General features: G+C 41.7%; 1 protein-coding gene across 1 annotated transcript in view; it reads left to right on the forward strand.

The window, feature by feature from the left end:
- The window catches only part of LOC306919635 (CUB and sushi domain-containing protein 1-like), a gene marked incomplete at its 5' end in the record, with an annotated part of 687041 nt that overhangs the window by 478096 nt on the left and 188732 nt on the right, over positions 1-20213 (forward strand). Inside the window, 2 exon segments of the mRNA XM_079496199.1 lie at positions 5952-6143; positions 8951-9089. Of these exon segments, the coding sequence (XP_079352325.1) occupies positions 5952-6143; positions 8951-9089 (331 nt within the window).

The following is a 20213-nucleotide window of genomic DNA, read 5'->3' on the forward strand; positions in this document are numbered from 1 at the left end:
CGCCTATAATGAGCATACCTGTGAAAAATGTCTCAGCTATACCCAGTACATATTTTAGTATGTATTCAAATTTTTCATCATTATTACATTCTTTATTTTATTTGTATTATTCTTAGTTGTATCGCTCTACTCTTACCGGCATGTGTTGTACATGCTTACTGTGCGTGGTGCTGTGATGACACTTTAACCTCAGGGTTAAAAACAAAAGTCAAACCAAAAGACTATCCACACAATCTCCGCTTGAGCAAGAAATAACTAACAGTTTTGAATACTTATTAAAAAAAGACTATACAGTTCACATAAAACAATATGTTTTTTTTAAAGGATAAATAAGACTAAGAGAAAAATATGCAAAAGAAAGTCCAAAGCTTCTAGTCAAGACATGAAAATGGCCGGGGGGGGGGGGAATGAGATGACGGCAGCTCTCCCCTTCCCCACGTGCAGAAACGTCTCTTCTGCGTGCCGCTCTCGCTTCTCTCCTGCTGGTTCTTCAAACCATCTCTTCCAAATTAGGCTTTATTTTCTCTTCCTGCCAGTGGCGTGCACAGATAGACACTAGGGGGTGCACTTTTGGCAATGTGCCCTTTAGAAAAAAACACAGTTACACTGTACAGTATGTGGACCATGGTAACATTGATCAATTCTTGATAAAAAGCTTCTAATATATTATTTAGGCCCCACAATCTATAAATCTCACACTATTAAGGCAACCGGCCGGTTCCACGCGCTGCACAAAGTGCCCTTTTTTCCACTTGAGCACCTGCCCCTCTAAATGTCTGTGCACGCCACTGCTTCCAGCGGTGGTGATACCACTGAAGAACGATCGCTACTATACTGTCTACTATAATGTACTGCACATGAATAGGCAAGTGCTGACACTCAATTTACAGTATGTCATTACTAGGATATGTTTGCCACTGCCACATGAATCAGGGCTGGAATTCGTCATGGGTTCACAACTCTCAAAGCACTTCAAGCACCAACCCAACAGATAAGAGAGGCTTTCTGAAGCTCGGTTGTGCAAAGAGAGAAAAGATATACATTCGGGAGCCACTAGTTTCCATATACAGTACAGCATACATCTTCTCATTTCCGTATGCCTTGTCTAAATAATCTGCTATGGCAAATATTCCCTTCTCACATAATAATGTCAACTGTTCTCACAATCCTCCATCGACAGAAAATTAGCTTCCCTCTTATTAAACAAACCCCTTTCTCTGGGCAGCATCAAATGAAATTGAAATTTATTTCCAATTTCCGTCAGATGTTACATGCAGAAGAGATTCTATCTTGCTGACTCGCAGTGTCTTTGTACAGTAATAGCCATTTTCTTCATTAAAGGGGGGATAGTCCATAACCCATTTCGCAACATTAATCTTTCTTTATACACACAATATACATTTCATGATGTGGCACAAAAGTTTAGTTTTTCATCATGCCATTGCTGTATACTATAAAATGTTATGCACATGGTGAATTCAAAATTGATTATGGGACTTTCACGTTTAACACAATTATCTTTTTTTCCTTTCGTTTGCACTCGTTTAGCACCTAGCTGAGAATCACCTCCTCATGTAGCACTTTCAGGAAAATGCTTCTTTGATGTAATTTACGTTTGACTTGAGAGACAAATATACTGGCATGGCAATTATTGTTTTGCTTTATTTCTCTACAATGTAATTCAACATAGCATGTGTTTTAGATGTTGTCTATCATTCATTTTGAGTTTGAACTAGAAGAGACTAAGGAAGGAAGGCAATTAAGCCCAACTTAAAGGAGTATAGTTCACTCAAAAGTCAAAACATATTTTCTTTCACACCTCATGAAGCCTTGAATTCATGGATTGTATTTAGTCTGTTGCAATCCTAAGCCAATAATGTTATGACTGGCGGAGTCTCCGCAGTCTCCTTCTGACATTAGGAATGTGACAAAACAAAAATTCATGGGGTGTGTAATTGATAAATAATAATAATAATTAAAAAATAAGTTCTGGGTGAACTATTTGTTTATTTCAAATAGTTCACCAACAAACCAGTGTTTCCAAAACTGGGGTCCGGGGACCCCCAGGGGTCCTTGAGGGAGTTCCAGGGGGTCCCCAGCTAAATGGTAGTTTGGAACCAAATGGACCCTTATGGGTCTGTAACTCTGAGAGTGATACAAATGGAACCAAATGGACCCTAACGGATCCATTTTTACACTCTCACTCACTCTCAGAGTTAAAAAAACAATGTTTTCGCTTCGGCGGCAGTCATTTCACTTCTGCATTTCCTAGTCGCCTACTCGCGGTAGGCAGTATGTGGAAATGTCCATACTGGCTGCATTGCATGCCAGTCTTGATAAGAACATAGGATTATTGGTTGATAACATTAATTCCTTCAAAGTCTTCATATACCGTTAGTATACTGTATATATCTGGACAGACACGCGTGCAAAGTGCACCTAGAGGCTGCGTATTACAACCACACATGTTTCTACTAGTGTAAGAGTACCAAGTTTCCCCCCCTGTGAAAAAAAGTTAGTTTTTTCCCTTGAGTGCATCTTGAAATGTGCTGTGTATGTGTGTGGTCTTGTAGAGAACCACTGCAAAAAAAAACATCTACCCACCGAAGTTTGAAGGCTTGCAGTCAATAGAAGGTGTTAGGGGAGCTTTTTCCACTGCACACTGCATACTGTACAGCACGCACGCACGCACGCACGCACACAGTCACACACATAAAACACACTCACACACACACACACACATACTGTACACTAATACAGTATAAACACGCACGTTTGACTGTTTCTTACTATAATGCTGGTTGCCAGTTTCACAATTCAGTTCCCCCATCCCATTCACACATACACATTTACGAAGCACAAACACACATAAACATATTAATGTGTTATTCCTTACTTGGATCATTTATTTATTATTATCAGCACTGTATTCCAAACTTAAATATTGACCTCTCTCGCTCTCTCTCTCTCTCGCGCACGCGCGTGCTCTCTCAGACACGCACGCACACACACACACACACACACACACACACACACACACACACACACACACACACACACACACAGTTTGTTTTTCATCAGCACCATGTTTAGATCCATAAATATTAACATGCTAATAAATCTGCTGTTCTTCCATTACTATGGTAATGCACTCCCTATATTTACCCCATGCAGATTTATTAAGGGATAGGCTCATGGATTTAGTGTGAAAGTGATTTAAGAAACTATGGAGTAACCGTAGTTTTGCTTTCTCACTCTGTTTCTACTATTCTCCTCGCTTCCCCTCTCTCTTCTTAATAAATACCTCTCCTTCTTTCTCTCTCTCTCTCTCTCTCTCTCTCTCTCCCCCCCCTCTCTCTCTCTCTCCCCCCCTCTCCCCCCCCCCCCCCTCTCTCTCTCTCTCTCTCTCCCCCCCCCCCCCCCCCTCTCTCTCTCTCTCTCTCTCTCTCTCTCTCTCTCTCTCTCTCTCTCTCCCTCCCCCCCCTCTCTCTCTCTTCTTAATAAATACCTCTCCTTCTTTCTCTCTCTCTCTCTCTCTCCCCCCCTTCTCTCTCTCTCTCGTTTAGCCCACTAATCTTTTGGAACAAATGCTGTTTGCAATGGAATTAAACGTAAAAATAATTATTTTCACAAGCTGGTAGAAGATGTATTTAACTGAAATACTGTGCATTGTTACAGGGCTGATGAGTAACCTAAACTTCTATTTTTTCATATTTTTTTTATCCCACGATTTTGTAACCCATTTTTTTCACCCAGTGTCAATTACCTAGTGTAATCCTGGGCTCTATAGAGCGTTGCAGTCCCGCCCCCTACCAGGGCCCAGGAAATGATTCTCCGTTCATTTTCCTCATAGACTTTTCAAAACGTATGTATTTAAATACCTTTTAAGCCTCGTACAAAGCCAACTCTTGTCGTGACAAATCATGACAACAAACACAATTTTTCGGGCTGAACAAATAATTAGAAAGAAGAAGAAAACGGCACGTTACAAAACATTTTTTGTTGTTTTTCTTCTTTGTAATTATTTGTTTGGTCCAAAATATTGTGTTTGTTGTCACGATTTGTCACGACAAGAGTTGGCTTTGTACGACGCTTATAAGGTCTTTAAATAAATAAGTTTTGAAATGTCTATGGGAAAAATGCATTGGGAATTATTTCCTGGGCCTGGCGTCGTCATGAAAGGGGGCAGGACTGCGGCGCTCTATAACTCCGTCTGCTAACCTGTGGAGAGCAACAGACTGACCTGATGCTTCCTTCAATGCATGAGGAGTCCAAGCCGCTTCTTATTACCTGACAGGGGGGAGTTTTCCCGGTTGGACGTAGCGTGTGGAAGGAAGCTGGCGTTGCCTAGCGACGGGGAAGCTACTACTCAGAAGATATAAAAGAGGCTATTCTGAATCAATAATGACCCCCAAAACACGCCAAAGACGGCGGGAATCACCATTAGAATAAAATAAAATGTACACATACAAGACGTCAATAGCAGGGAATGAGTTCCTGGCTTCTCGTTGCCTTTCTCTTACTCTCATACTGAACAGTCTGTATAACTTGAAATAATTCACTGCTTTTGCATTTCGTTTTTTTGTTCTGGTGAAGAAACATACATTGCATTCAGTCATAATTGTATTGCATATCAATGCAGTCATAACAGAATCAGATCATCGTGTGTTGGTGCAACGCCATAGCTACTGTTATCACAGACTGTTGGCTTAATTCTTGAGTTATTTCACAAAGCGTTGGTATCTTTTGAACGGCTCCCTGGTGTATAGACTAATGCCACAAACAAGGGAAGCTCAAGTGAAGTTGTTTAGCGGGCATTCATTTGGCTAAATGGTGTTTGCTGTTCAGACAATAACTTCTCTGTCTGATCCCATCTCTTTCTCTCTCCCAAACAAAGCGGCTGATAATCATGGAGGCAAAGTGACAACAGCAACCCCCGGGATACAGATGCCCTTCTCTGACTCTGTGCTAAAACATCCAGTTAGAACCAGTCTGAATAATGTCAATAAACATACTGTACTGTAGCTGAGCTAGCAAACATAATCAAAATAGCCTTTTGGATAAAGGACCGGCTGTGTTATCCTGTGACTCTTATCTGTGCTGTATTTACAGCCACCGCTGCTACTTTATGTCAGTGGTTCTCAATGTGGGGGTCCGGGTACCCCGACGGGTCCTTGAAGGAGTTCCAGGTGTGCACGGCTAAATAGGTTAATTAGCATCGCAATCAGTTTAACCACTTTAACCCTTGTATAGAGTTTTATACTTCAGATTTTCAAAAATAGTAGGTCTACAAGCTCACTTCAGATTGGGGTCTATGGCCAAATACATATCAATTTGGGGGTCTTTCACACATAGTTTGACAACCACTGCTTTATGTAATGACCCGGGTGTGTTTCTTTTAGTAATGCTGAGAGTGGGGGGACAGTCAGTCAGGAAGAAGGCCGTCGACAGCTGCTGGTTGACAACTGATGACTTTGTGCCTGTGTGTGTCCCATATAGTCTCTATCCTCCGCTCACTCCCACAGACTTTTTTTTAATCCGTTAAGATCCAGAATGCATGTGTGTCACCTTAGCTTTTCACCACTTTAACCATTATTTTATACTTTAGTTATTGAAAAAATAGCAGATCTACAAGATCATAGAGTGGCACTCGGTGCAGCGCTATGAGCGTGTACTGTAGATCTGCTATTTTTGAAAAATCATGAAAATGTGTCTGAACGTTTTTAACTTGAATATTTGCTTCTGGGTCCTTGACATGAGACCACAGTATTTGTGGTCCTTGACATGAGATAGTTTGAGAACCACCGATAGTAGAAAACTGTCAGAAAACAGAAAACTTCAGAAAACTGTCATGATTAGAAGACATTTTGTAGAATCTGGTCTTCAGGTCTTACTGGGTTAAATGTTCTCCTCTCTCTTTCTGTCACAACTTCTCTTTTGCTCTCACAAAGCCACCACAGCGACTACCTGTAATGACCCGGGCTTCCCGGTGAACGGCACCCGGTACGGTGACAGCAAGGAGCCGGGCGACAGCATAACGTTCCAGTGTGACCCGGGCTACCAGCTCCAGGGACAGGACACCATAACCTGTGTACGACTGGACAACCGCTTCTACTGGCAGCCCGACCCGCCCACGTGTATAGGTCTGTCTGTCTGTCTGTCTGTCTGTCTGTCTGTCTGTCTGTCTGTCTGTCTGTCTGTCTGTCTGTCTGTCTGTCTGTCTGTCTGTCTGTCTGTCTGTCTGTCTGTCTGTCTGTCTGTCTGTATGTCTGTCTGTCTGTCTGTCTGTCTGTCTGTCTCTGTCTGTCTGTCTGTCTGTCTGTCTGTCTGTCTGTCTGTCTGTCTGTCTGTCTGTCTGTCTCTGTCTGTCTGTCTGTCTGTCTGTCTGTCTGTCTGTCTGTCGAATTAATTAATTAATTAATTAATTAATTAATTATTTTCTTTTTTGTGTCTTGTCATAAAAGACCCACCCCTTATGGTATTAAGACACCAAAAACATAAATAAATAAAATCACATTCACTTCATGAACACAGAAACTACACACAAAAAGAAAAGAAAAGAGAAAATGTTTTACCCAAAACAGAAATACCTACTTGATTTTTGTACTTTTTCTGTTTTTCATTTTCATTTTCATTTTCATTTTCATTTTCATTTTCATTTCAAAGAAAGAAAGAAAGAAAGGCAGAGCACCTCAGTCTGTTGTGCAAGTATAGCAGCAGATATGGAATACAGCATGTATGCAGTGGGTGGTCCTACGGTCCCAATATGACATTCTTAATTAATTACAGAGTGTGTCCACAGAGACAACAGCACTGTATAGTGTGTACACTTTTCTGAAATATATCCCCGACCAATGCTCATTATTTAGGAGGAAACATAGGACTGTGGCACTGCCTCTTTAGAGAGTCTGATGGGAGATGTGTTGTGGGGTTTCTGAAGTCCTTGCACATAAATGGTTATCATCCATGGAAAACTGTCGGCCCACAGGCCGAATGCAGCCCGCGGGGTGCTCCAATCATGCGATGCACAGTGTTGTTTTTGGCAGCACATTTCTATGAAACTTAATTTAGTCATGTTTTAGTCACCTGGAATGTTTTAGTTTTAGTCTAGTTTTAGTCGACTAGGCCAAAAAATAAGATTTTAGTGGACTAAATCTACAGCTCTGCTATTTTCAATATGCAACCGAGTGTAAAATGACTTGTGTCTTACTTATACTGGATGTTTTGTCCACTTGTCCCTTGCAAACATTTTAGTCTAGTTTTTACAGTACGTGTTGATGAAATTGTCAATATATTTAGTCTTACCTTTAGTCATCATAGCTTAGTTTCCATTACATTTTCGTCAGTGAACAAAGGTCGGACATTTTCCGTCCTAGTATTAGTCGACATAAGCAACACTGATGCAATGACGTTGGAAAGTCATCACATCACTGTCTGTATAGCCTGCTGCAGTGCCATGAAGAGTGTGTGTTGAATCTATGTAGGAAATAAATCAGCAATATGGTAAAATAACAATAAAATCAAATGGGAAGAACCAAGGGACGAAAAAAAAACCCCATCTAGATTGTGTTTGATCTGGTCTTTCTATGTACGGTATTTATCCTTGAATACATCTCCATATGATTATTATATCCCATAATGACGCGTCCAAGCGCATGATGAGCGAGGACGTTGATCTGTCCCTTCCTTTATCTGCACCTGTTATTATTTCCTCTCTCTTTGTCCTCTGCAGCTTTTCATCTTTCTGCTGTGAAAGAACATACATGTAACACTCTTGAAAGCGACTGTAGGTGGGCGAGCGATAAGCCCACATACAGACACTGAATCTTTCTTCCGTTCCATGTTAATGAATGCGTCTCTGCTTTCACTGCCCGCACGTGCACGGACGCTCCAACCGTGCAGGCGAATATGTATTTATCTTCGCTCTGTTGGGGCGGGAACAGAAGTTATAGTCTGCACGCATTTCCATTGAAATGCACTGACCGGACTTCCGTGCGTGCGTGCGTGTGTGCGTGCGTGCCTGCGTGCCTGCGTGCGTGCGCGTGTAGGGTTTTTCTTGGATCAAAATGGGAGTTTGAGGGGTGACTAGATGACTACGTATGCCAGGACCATCCATTCCATTCATATTTGACAGAAATCTATGCGTTTTCCTATTTCTAACCAATTGATAATCCAAAATGTGTTATGCTTGAGTAAATTAAACCCCAATTAAAATTTCATTCAACTGGAAGGGGGGGGGGGGGGGGGGGGGGGGGGGGGGTGATCGATCGGGGGGTGATTGATTTCTTGATAGGTAAATATTAACCGTTTGTTAGCGAGTCATGGATACATATTTGATTCTCAATTCATTATCTTTGTGGTACTAGTAGTCACAAAGCCATTTTGCGGGTGCCAAACACTGTGTGCGTGCGTGCGTGCGTGCGTGCGTGCGTGCGTGCGTGCGTGCGTGCGTGCGTGCGTGCGTGCGTGCGTGCGTGCGTGCGTGCGTGCGCCTGTCCCCTGCGTCAAACTTGCACCCTGAAATACAATCTCTCCCAACTTCAGTACAGTGGGCATACATGCATGCGTATTCACATCCACCCCCTCCCCTGCTCCGTCTGTCTCTCTCTCTCTCTCTCTCTCTCTCTCTCTCTCTCTCTCTCTCTCAAACCCCACCACTCTCTACCTGTTGAGAGGTAATATCAGCAGTCCACAAGGGGTGATGCTCTCATGATTATCCTCTACTCTAGCACCTGTAAAGAAATAAATAATATAACAGCCGCCACCATTTATCTCTCTCTGTGGCTACCTATGGGGATAATACGGGTGGTCTGTGATAGACGACTCTCTCTCCCTTAAGTACCCGTAGCCCGAGGCCTTGTAAATAATTACACCCTTCTCACTATCTCCCCGTCTGTGTCTCTCCCACTCTCTCTCCATCCTCTCTCTCTCTTTCTCTTTCTCTCTGCAGCTACCTGTGGGGGTAACGTTAGTGGTCCATCTGGGGTGATTCTCTCTCCTAACTACCCTCAGCCCTACCCGCCGGGGAAAGAGTGCGACTGGAGAATCAATGTCAACCCCGACTTTGTCATCGCCCTTATCTTCAAAAGGTATAGGAATCAACGGTGTATACTGTACATCTCGGTCGCACACATCTCAACAGGCTACATACATACAGTAGACATGCCTCGACTCATTTCATAGCCCAGAATCTGGTGTGAGCTACAGGAGAAGATAGATAAGTTAGATAAGCTATACTTACAGGGGCATGCAACCATGTTGCAGCCATGATCTCAGCTGTCAGCCTCATCACACAGTAATGGCTTCCACATTGTACACAGCCAGAGCCACATATAAATCAGATCTCATGCTTTCATGCTACGCTACGGATAGATCCATTGATAGTTCGAACGGCGGTTGAAGAAAGTTTTCCAATCATCAAATAAACTAAACTAAACAAATCTCAGAGACTGAGAGCTGCGCATCAAAGTGTTTTATTTTATTTTATTCTTTTTGCACAATGCAAACACAATGTCAACTCAACTCATCACGTTTACACCAGATACTTCACTGTGTGAAATTGTTTTGCCCAACGTTCCTACCATTTGCACTGACAACAGTGATTAACCCAATCCGTGCTTTCCTCGAGATCTCTCGTGGAAAGTTATTAATTAACCTCTTAAATCCCAGGGGGGTCCAGGGGGGGAAATCAAAAACATCGGAGTTGGAACCGGAGACCAATTGGGTCTCCATTTACCCGCTGAGAGCTGTTCATGAGGTGGACAGCCGTTTCCCCCGCCGGCGGGGGCAATGGGGCTCAAGAGGTCATCTGGGCCATCCACGAGGAACACGAGATTTGATTAAAAATGATTTAAATAATATGTATTAGCCTTCCGTGGCTAGCATCCATAGGCCTCTCATTGTAGAAACAGCGTACATGATAATCCGCGGTACATGTGCTCACGCACAGGGTTATTAGTGTTTTTATGCTCAGAATGGCATAAAATGCCATGTTTATAGCCTATTAAAACTAGAGATGTCCAGATACTGTATCGGTATCGGAAAAGTATCGTATTGGCCCTCATTTGGTCATATGGTGTCATATCGGTATCGGCAAATATGCCAGTCTAACCACCGATCCGACACAGGGGAAAGGGGTTGACACAATGGCAGATAAATATAATGTTGGGGCATGTAGAGTTTGCTTTCGAGTTGCCCAAACAGCAAGTGCACATGAGGAGTCTGCTATAAACACAACACAAGATATATAGCTAGAAAGCTAGAAACACTATTCCCGGTCGGTGGACTTCAAAATAAGATATTTTTTTCTTTTTGTATTATTATAAATGTTATTCTCTGGTATCGGTATTCGGTATCGGCTAACACAGAAATTGTGGTATCGGGATCGGATCGGAAATTAAAATTGTGTATTGGGACATCCCTAATTAAAACGTTAGTCCAAGCCACGCTGATCACCATGGCTGCTCTGGGTGGCGATGGTCAGTCCCTTCCCGATGCTTACACTACAGAAACAACACATCACTTCCGTCACGGGCGGAAGTGACCCGTCCTCTCTGCTTATTTCACAGATTTTGCTGGCACTGGCGCCACACTCTGGCCTGGAGGGCTGGGCAGTATGGTGTTAACCCATGTAGGACTGAGGCCGATTCTACCAATGCCTTCTAAATCTTGACAAAAGTTTTCTGAAAAATATTTATTCAAAAATTACAAAAAAATGTTTGTTGCTATAGTATATATTGTACAAAGCAACAACAAAAGGGTGATTCCGTACTGAGGGGTAAAAACACCAAAAGGGCTTCCCGTCCTGCTAAAATGGACAGTTCTGTTCCTTGTTGCATCATCTCTCTTTCTGTTTCCTGTGACTCTTCCACTGTAATATCCAATGTTCCACGCATGTATGATTTCGGGTCTATAATTACAACCACATTTATTAGGCATTATAGCACTTATGAATGTTAATGCAGAACAACTTATAATAAGGTTTTTGATGTATTATAAATTACAATATAATTTGTGCTGGTCAAAATGCGTTATAAAGTCAGCGGAGCAGCACAGTGTAACTACCATGTACGACTTTACTTAAAGGTCTGTCTATAATGCATTATAATCACATTTATAATGCATTATGATGCATTGTAATGCGCTTATAATGCTTCATAACACTTGTTATAAATGTTTATGATTATCATAACAACTTATAACATAGACACTTTATAACTAGAAAGATGCAATTCTGGGAAATTGCCAAGTGTGGTTGCACTGACGCGAATCACGAGGAATCCACTGGGAACTGAATTCCGTCTTACCATTTATATTATATATTGTGTTGTCATGTGAAGCATGACAACGGTGACAGCAGAGTGTGAAGCATGACCAAACGCTTCACTTTTCTGTTGTGCAAAAGTTAACAATAAGCAGGTTTACTTTGCTGGCAAAAAAAAATCTCTGAGCGAGAACAGTAGTGTGTTGCCTATAGCAACCACACTGACTGGAGATATTTTCTATTTTCTTTTTTCTTTATTCTCGTCAGGGGGTTCCAAACTCTCTGGGGCGGAGGACTGATCACAACAAAATCAAACTAGAAACAAAACATAAGCTCTTACCTGACTGCTTGGCTCTAACTTTGTTTTCTGATATAAGGTCAGCACAGAAAACCACAGAAAACAAAGCCCAAACAATATAACCAACTTTTGCTGAGAACAAGAGAATGAGAGATGGCAACACAGTAGTCGGTATATGGCCGAGTAAAGATCGAACTGTGATCCCTTAGACGCTACATGTTTGTTTGGCTTCACATGCACAATGGACTATAGATGACACAAGGGCAGACGGACGGGTTGGGGAGTCAGGAAGGTTACCAACCCGGGTTTTGCTGTCAGCGACGCATCGACAGCCTTTTAAAGTTGGAACCGTCCTCTGGGCACCAATCCGGAGCGGCTGCGTCTGCTACTGGCACTCCCTTCCTAATCACACCATGACACACTCCCACACACACACACACAGGAGAGAATCCTAATGCAAGCCCCTTCATAACCTTCATAATCATAACACAGAGATTTCCGTATCTGTCGGTCCTTGTCCCTTGCATGTCGGAGCACAAACCAAGCCATAATGTCAAAGGAATTGTCTGTAGACGTCTGAGACAGGATTGTATCGAGGCATTCAAGGTCCCAACAAACACAGTGGTCTCCATCATTGGAACCACCAGGACTCTTCCAGCAGCTGACCAAACTATACAATAGGCCTATCTCACAGCCCCCTTTCCACGCCCACTTCCGGTAGATAGTGGTGTCATTTAACATTAGGCATTACCACTTTTTTTCTCTGGAGAATCTAAGTACATTTCCTAATGTTAAAATGTCAAAGACCGATAATAATATGAAGAAAACACAATGGTATAACAACTCAAATAAGTAGAATAAACCTTACCTTTACAAAACGGTAGTTTGTGGCTTGTGAAAATACCTCTTTTAACATGGAAGCCTATGGACCGCAAAAAAAATAACACCACTATCAACAAAAGGGTGTGTAAAAAGGGGGCAATGCTGTGAGATAGGCCTATTGGGGAGAGGCCCTACAGGCAAGCATGGTGGTCGCAAGAATCATGCTGTGGGGATATTTTTCAGTAAAAGGAACTGGGAGACAAGTCAGGATCAAGGAAAATAATAATGCATCAAAGTAGAAAAAGCTCCATGGTGGAAAACCTGCTCCAGAGCGCTCTGGACCTCATACTGAGGCAGAGGTTCACCTTCCAACCAGACAAGGAGCCTATAAGCACACAGCCAAGATAAAACAAAAGGAGTGGCTTCAGGAGAAGTCTGTGAATGTCCTCGAGTGGTCCACTCGGAGCCCGGACTAACCCATTGAACATCTCAACCTGAAGTAGCTTGAAAGGATCTGAAACGAAGAATGAGAGAAACTGACCCAAAATACGTGTGCCAAGTTGTAGCATCCTACTCAAAAATAATTAGGGCTCTAATTGCTGCCAGAGGTGCTATAACAGTGTGTTGAGTAAAGGGTGTGAATACTTATGAACACGAAATTTTGTATTTTGAACACACAACAAACATATATAAAATACCCCTTAAAGGTGTAGTAATTTTCACACTTTCAGACCATATCCGTGGTCATCATATGGGCATACCTAACAATGGATGCCAAAAATTTGGCAAATTCTAATTTGTGTGTGTTTTTATATCAAAAGTCCATCATTTTTTTTAAATTACTTCCTGAAAATGAAAACGTGCTGCGAGATGACGTGTCGAGGCCCACATCAATAAAAGCCAATAAAAATGAAGCTCACCAGTTTCATTTCCATTGCTTCATTGTCCTCCAACACAGCTGGTTTTGATTAAAGAACTACTCCGTTTTTAATCTCATTCAAGATGACGTCCAGACAGTGTATTACTTATTTTAAACTTCATCCCGCTAAAATATGTATATGTTGTGAAATAATCCCCTGGCTTTGCCCCACGTACGTCTCTCTGTCACTTTGTTTACAAACGACACTGCACGTGAGAGGAAGTCACGGACTTAAAACCCCATAGCCTGGAGGGATGCACGCTCTGATTGGTTCAGAAACTTCAGAGCCAGCGTTTCAAGCTGAAACTTAAAAATAAAATGCCCACCATTTCCGTTTCACTACACCTTTAACTATTATGCAACATTGTGTGTAGAATTCTGAGCAAAAAAAGTTATTTAATCCATTTTGGAATAAGGCTGCAACAAAACAAAATGTGGAAAAGATGAAAGGGGGTGAATACATTTGCAAGGCACTGTATGTTGTCATAGTCAGACGTCAGAGGTCAAATTATTTTTTGTAGGACAGGGGAAGAGAACTGAAGTGCTTGTTTTTGTGCAAGGTTTTACAGCAAATGCTTTGCTTTTTAAAATACTTCAACACAAGGCAGAGGGGGTTTGTAACAACGCCCCTTAGCTGTTCTAAAATCACTGTAAACCACGGCCTCCTGGGGCTTACTGCTTAATTAGTCCATGATTAATAATTAACTTTGTTTAATTCTGTTGATTATGGAAGAACAAAATGTTGGTATGGAAACTGGTTTGGTGTAGTAAGGGACTCGCATGTGTTTTTCCTCTCCAAATTAGAGTTGAGATGCTGAAAATGTCCGTACTAAAGAAAGTCTTGAATCATGGGTTGAATGGCTTCACACGGTTCACACGAGCCATCATCTTTGATCCTCTTTCAGTGGCTGACTGAAAGCGTGTGCTGCTTCTCTGTTGTATAAAGCCTGGTTTATACCTTATCGTACGACGACGTATTCAACACTATGCTGAGGACTGTGAACAGAACAGCCAGCACTGAATGCTGCTAGACAGAAAATGGCCCCCATTTTCTAAATGTTTGCGACGGCTTTAATGCATCTGTGCGTGTAATGAAAACCACTGCTGAACCCATGTGCACACAGCCTTTCTACACATGAGAACCAGGATGCTATTGAGCAACAGATTTTAGAGCACCTGGCCTCAGGATCAAAAGCTAAAGGTGAATCGGACTCTCTCCTCCCCCTTCGGCCGACAAGCAACAGGCCAACGTTATTATAGTTTATATATATATATATATATATATATATATATATTAGAGAAGTCCCGGTATCGGAATAGTATCGGATCGGCCCTTATTTGGTCATATCGGGTCATATAGGTATCGGCAAATCTGCCAGTCTAACCACAGATCCGACACAGGGGTTAACACTATGGCAGGTAAATAAAATGTTGGGGCATGTGGAGTTTGCTTTGGAGTTGCCCAAACTGAAAGTGCACATTTGAGTGAGGAGTCTGCTATTAACAACACGAGATATATACAGTAGCTAGATAGCTATAAACACTATTCCCGGTCGGTGGACTTCAAAATAAGATCTTTTTTCTTTTTGTATTACTATAAATATTATTCTCTGGTATCGGTATTCGGTATCGGTATCTCCTAACACAGCAATTGTGGTATCGGGATCGGATCGGAAAAATGAAAAAAGTGTATCGGGACATCCCTAATACTTCAATTTCAGCTGTGTGTTGGTTTTCGTGATTTTATGGGGTATTTATCTATTTTTGTTATAATAATCGTGGAAGAGGCTCCTATCAATCAACTAATAATGAAGGTTTTAAATGATTTTAAAGATGTTACTTTTGTACTGAGAAGCACCGGCCCAAAAGGGGTTTAGCATGTGAACTTTATCAGGTTACAGTATATATTTGAACCACTTGACGGAACCCTATTTTAAAACGTTGTTGTATGACGACGTATTATTATGAAATTAGCCGATTACGCTTGCAATTAAACGGCGTTGTGAATTTGTAGATCTGCTATTGCAATGTTAGAACATTTCTGTCCTGGAAAGAGCAAGGCTATACACACAGCTAGAGAGGTTATTCTCAACCTGATGGTCCTTGTGTGCAGATCCCAATTCCATAAACCCAATTCATAATTTCAAAGTAATCTACATGAACCTACACTAGGGAGAAGTGATTAAGAGACAATTTATGGATGCCCGCTGGCCTAGTGGTCCAGGCACATGCCACATATATAGGCTCTGGGCTTGTCAGTGCGTCGCGTGTTCGAGTCCTGCTCATGATGACCTTTGCTCCGTGTCTCTCCCCTTCTCTCTCTCCCTCTTTCCTGTCTATCTTCACTTGTTTATCTTCAATAAAAGCTAAAAAGCCTAAAACTAATCTTTAAAAAAAGAGACAATTGATGGTGATATTTACCATCCGTGAATGATTACGCATTTATCAATCGTAAAAAGTAAAAAAAACTCCCATGAACATACTAGTGTACATGTATGCAATTTGTCATTTGTATTCACGTGTTTCCTGTGATCCTTTGTTAAATCCTTAAAAACGCGTCCAGTCTGCAAGGACCTTCAGTGCCACAATTCCATGATTTGACTATAGCGTTATTTTCTGTAGATTATTGACATAATGTAGTTTTGTTTATTGCAGATAACTAAACCTTTGTGTTCACTTTTGTGCCAGACAGAGAGGCAGCATCTGCTGTATGTTTATCTATCGCATATAACATAATAACCTTTACACTACATCCAGGACACTTAGCTGCATTTTCCTCACATATACACATGCATAAACAACACCGTGTGTTGGTTTTAACCCATTTTGGACTGATGTTGATACAAAAAAAGGCTTCTAAATCCTAATAGTTTTCTGAAAAAGCCATGTTTCTATGTCAGTGGTGCTCACCCTGAGCTTGTAGATCTGCTATTTTTCTATAACTAAAGCATAACATAATGCTAACACCAAAAGGGGTTCCCGCCCAAAATGGGTTAAGTGGTGTGGCGCATACGTTGGTCTGAGGCGAAGGCCTGCACCCGTGGGCCGTGGCAGGCTATATTATTATGTTCACCAGTACATTCTGATGTAAGCCTTAATGGTGCATTTCTTTGCGACCTAAAGATGTTAATAGGGCTCATGACTAATGGACGGGGAGAAGAATGGGGTTTCACACGAGGAACAGGACATAAAAGATAGTTTTCTCCACATTGCCGAAGGAGGGAAATTGACCTATTTCTTTATTTTTTTTTTATTATAATTTTTTTCAGTTGGAGGACTCTCTAGCAACAGCTAATATCTTTTTATTTTGTATAAACCAGTTCATGCATTGGGTTTATTTGTATTGCTTTTTAAATTTAGTAAATAAAAACAAATAGAGGTCGATTCTCAGTAGAGCACAGACCTCTGCTAAGATGGCAGTTTGCTTCTGTGTCATGTCCTCTTTTGGCCAATTGCTTCATGATGCAGGTGAAAAGTTCAGATCCATGATAGACATTTATATAGACAAGTTATTGTGGTTTTAATGTGCATTTTTAGCACACTTCAGGAAGAGGATTTGTGAGAGGAGATCCTGGAAACGCTCTGGGGTGATGTACTTCATAATTTATATCAATCTTGCAACATTTTACAATGTGCTCACTTCACAAAGGTTAGATTTTCATAAAATTCATAAAAATGTGGATCCATCTTGTGACAGGTCATCAAGCACCAACGAGCCTCAGCCTCGTACAGGTGTTCTGGTCCAATCCTGTCTTGGAAATCTTTCAAAGGACATAGCTGAGACATTGCTTGCTTATTGAGGGGCTCCCTAAATACATTCTTTAAGATTCCAAATACCAATAACCAGTTCCTCTGCCCAGGACCATCCTTTCATCAATTGAGACAGACAGACAGACAGACAGACAGACAGACAGACAGACAGACAGACAGACGTTTTTGCCCTATAACCAAACAACCCCTATAACCTGTACATTAACTGAACCATCACTCCAACACTCAATGTGTTAGTCGATCGAGTCTATGCTCTTCAGTTAATTAAACTCCGCCTTTGTTAGCTTATAATGTTTATTGCTAATGCATGTACTGTACACTTAAATAGCTTAGTTCTAATTAATTTTAATTAAAATAGCCTCAACACTGAAATCCAATCTTTCTTTGCCTTACAAAATGTGGATTGCTGCTCTTGCTCATGTTCTCTTCATTCTTTCATTGCACCCTTAACATTATGTTGGATACCTGCTGCCATTTTTAATAACGTATTATCGTTGGTAGTCCCTGGTTTGAAGTGTATACTAAGAGTTGTCTGTAAACTTCATTTATGTGGCACGGGAAAAACACATCTTTAACCCCATCATTGCCCTTGACGTAATTAATCGTTAACGGAAAGAAACTTTGGATAGAAGCATGCTCTAGGGTGCAGGCGGCCACCTGCCTTGGCCGTGTCAGGGGGCGGGGGGGAGAGAGAGAGAGAGAACAATAACAACAACAATAGCAGCTGTAATCATAGTATAATGTAATATAATAACAGTCCATATGTTCCATGTAAACCTTTGATCCATAGCCTGTGGTGGTCCACAATTACAGTCCATTGAAGCTATACTAGCTATACCGCCGTATTCCATGGAAACCCTCGATCTGCAGCCTGGGGCCGTACGTCTGCAACCACCCAACCCAATTTCCAGCCAGCAATACATTGAGCACACAGTGTGTGCATATTCGTGCACATTTTCTCAGAACACACGATAAGACTTTGAGGCAGTGCAGTGCCTGGCGCAGAGTCAATCGGGTAAGCTGTTGTCCGGAACCGCTGATATGCCCATATGCAGATCCAGCAGTCTATAGAACCACTGATCCGATATATGCTCATATATGGGCATAAAAGGGACACAAACAGACAGGCACAACGGGTTGGACCATGCATTCACAAATTGCAATGTTCACACAGTAGTGGTAAACCGTGGTACAAATGTGGTGCAATGTAAGTGAGGTTCTTGAACGTATGGCTTTACATTCGGTTGTTTTTGTTTTAATACTGTTAAAAAAAACTTCTCCGGCTTGCTTGACTTGCCTGTCAAGGATATCTAGCATTGTTTCCCTATAACAGACACTAAGCCAGTGAGCCAGGCCTATGCAAGCCATGAATGCAGCACCCAACCATTCCCCTATTCCCTGCCTTTGTTCTTTGTAGTGGCAGGAATACAAATGTATTCACGCACGCACGCACGCACGCACGCAAGTGCGTGCGCGCACACACACACACACACACACACACACACACACACACACACACACACACACACACACACACACACACACACACACACACACACACACACACACACACACTCAACAAACAGACGACCCTGGAGTGCTAGACTATAACTGAAAGCCAAACACGGAGCACAGCAGAATGGTTTAAACAGACAGGTGGGAAACTGAGCTAACATACAGACTTTCTCAGAGCAAACATAGAAATAAAGAAGTTGTCTGTGCGTGTGTATGTGTGTGTGTGCGCGTGCACGTGTGTGCGCGCATATGCACATTCTGCCTGTGTTTGACAGGTTGGATGTAGTGCTAACACATAGACAGAAGACTTACATTTGCCAAAGTAAGGGCTGAAAAGTTTTGGAAAAGGGATCACTTTAGTTTAAATTGGTTACATTTAAAGTCCAGTTGTTGGGTGAATAAGGTTATGGCAAATAATGAATGAATACATTGTTCTCTTCTGAGACTCTAGAGCTCTTGCATGTTTGACCACATGAACCCTAGCATCCCTAATCGGAGCAGGCGAACATTAGGTGAAAGTAGGAGAGCATTTTGTCCAAAATAGCAGATCTACAAGCTCACATTGCAACAATATTGCCCCAGTTACTCAAGTGACTTGGTCATTTGTATTGACTTTGGAGAAAATGTAAACAAAAATCTAAACTACAAAGTACTGTATATATATACCGACAGTATGCAATTATCAGTAAATGCCAGTGACCAGACCACTGACCATGATCTTGATCTTTGACTGTCAGCATCATTTTGGGACAGCCTACTGATAATTCCCAAAAAGTTGAATTATGCTTGAAGCTTACAGACAAACGGGGAATAGGGTGAAAACATACAGTAATGCCCAAACAACTTCTTGGCGGATTAAAAATACAGCCTAGCTTTTAACATTCACTGCCAGTGATTTTGAGCGTTTTTACTAATCTTTCAAGACCCACAGAATCTTTTGTTCTTATTATGTGATGACTGTAAAACACCAAATATCTCAAAACAACAAGAGTGGTTTAGTTATTGGCAGTTGAATATAGCTTGCTTTCACCAAAAACGCAGAAAAAATAAATATTATTTGCGGCCTCGGAAGTCCTATAGAGAGTATGCGCATGCTTAAAGTGAATGGCACATGGGCTGTCAAGGCCAGAAAGTAGTTTTTTGCCACTCAGTAGGCATTCCTGCATAACTTCCTGGTTTGATGATGATGTCACACGCATACCCTCTATAGGATCACTCACAGGTTGTGGAAGAGCGCCCTCTGTCGCAAACATGAGTTAACGGGAAAATGGTCTACATTAATGAACGATACATGCAGGCCATAGCCGAAGACATTGACAATGTCTGTTGGTAACCTTTTTTTTTTTTGGCTTTTCTGTCCTTATTGATAGTTTCAAGTGAAGACGGACAGGAAAGAGGGAGGGAGAGACATGCAGCAAAGGTTGTCATGAACGGGACTCGAACCCGCGATACGCTGCCAGGCTAGAGCCTACATACGCCCCGATATATAGTAACCTTACACTCAGCCTTCATTTACATTTCCGTTGCTGACTCCATTATAATTGCTTAAATGGGCGTGACCAGCGTTTCAGGGGCTGGAGGCTAGTATACACCTTTTAATGCATTAATGTATTTTAAAGCCAAAT

This window comes from Electrona antarctica (assembly GCF_951216825.1).
Source record: "Electrona antarctica genome assembly, chromosome: 3".
Taxonomy (NCBI): Eukaryota; Metazoa; Chordata; class Actinopteri; order Myctophiformes; family Myctophidae; genus Electrona; species Electrona antarctica.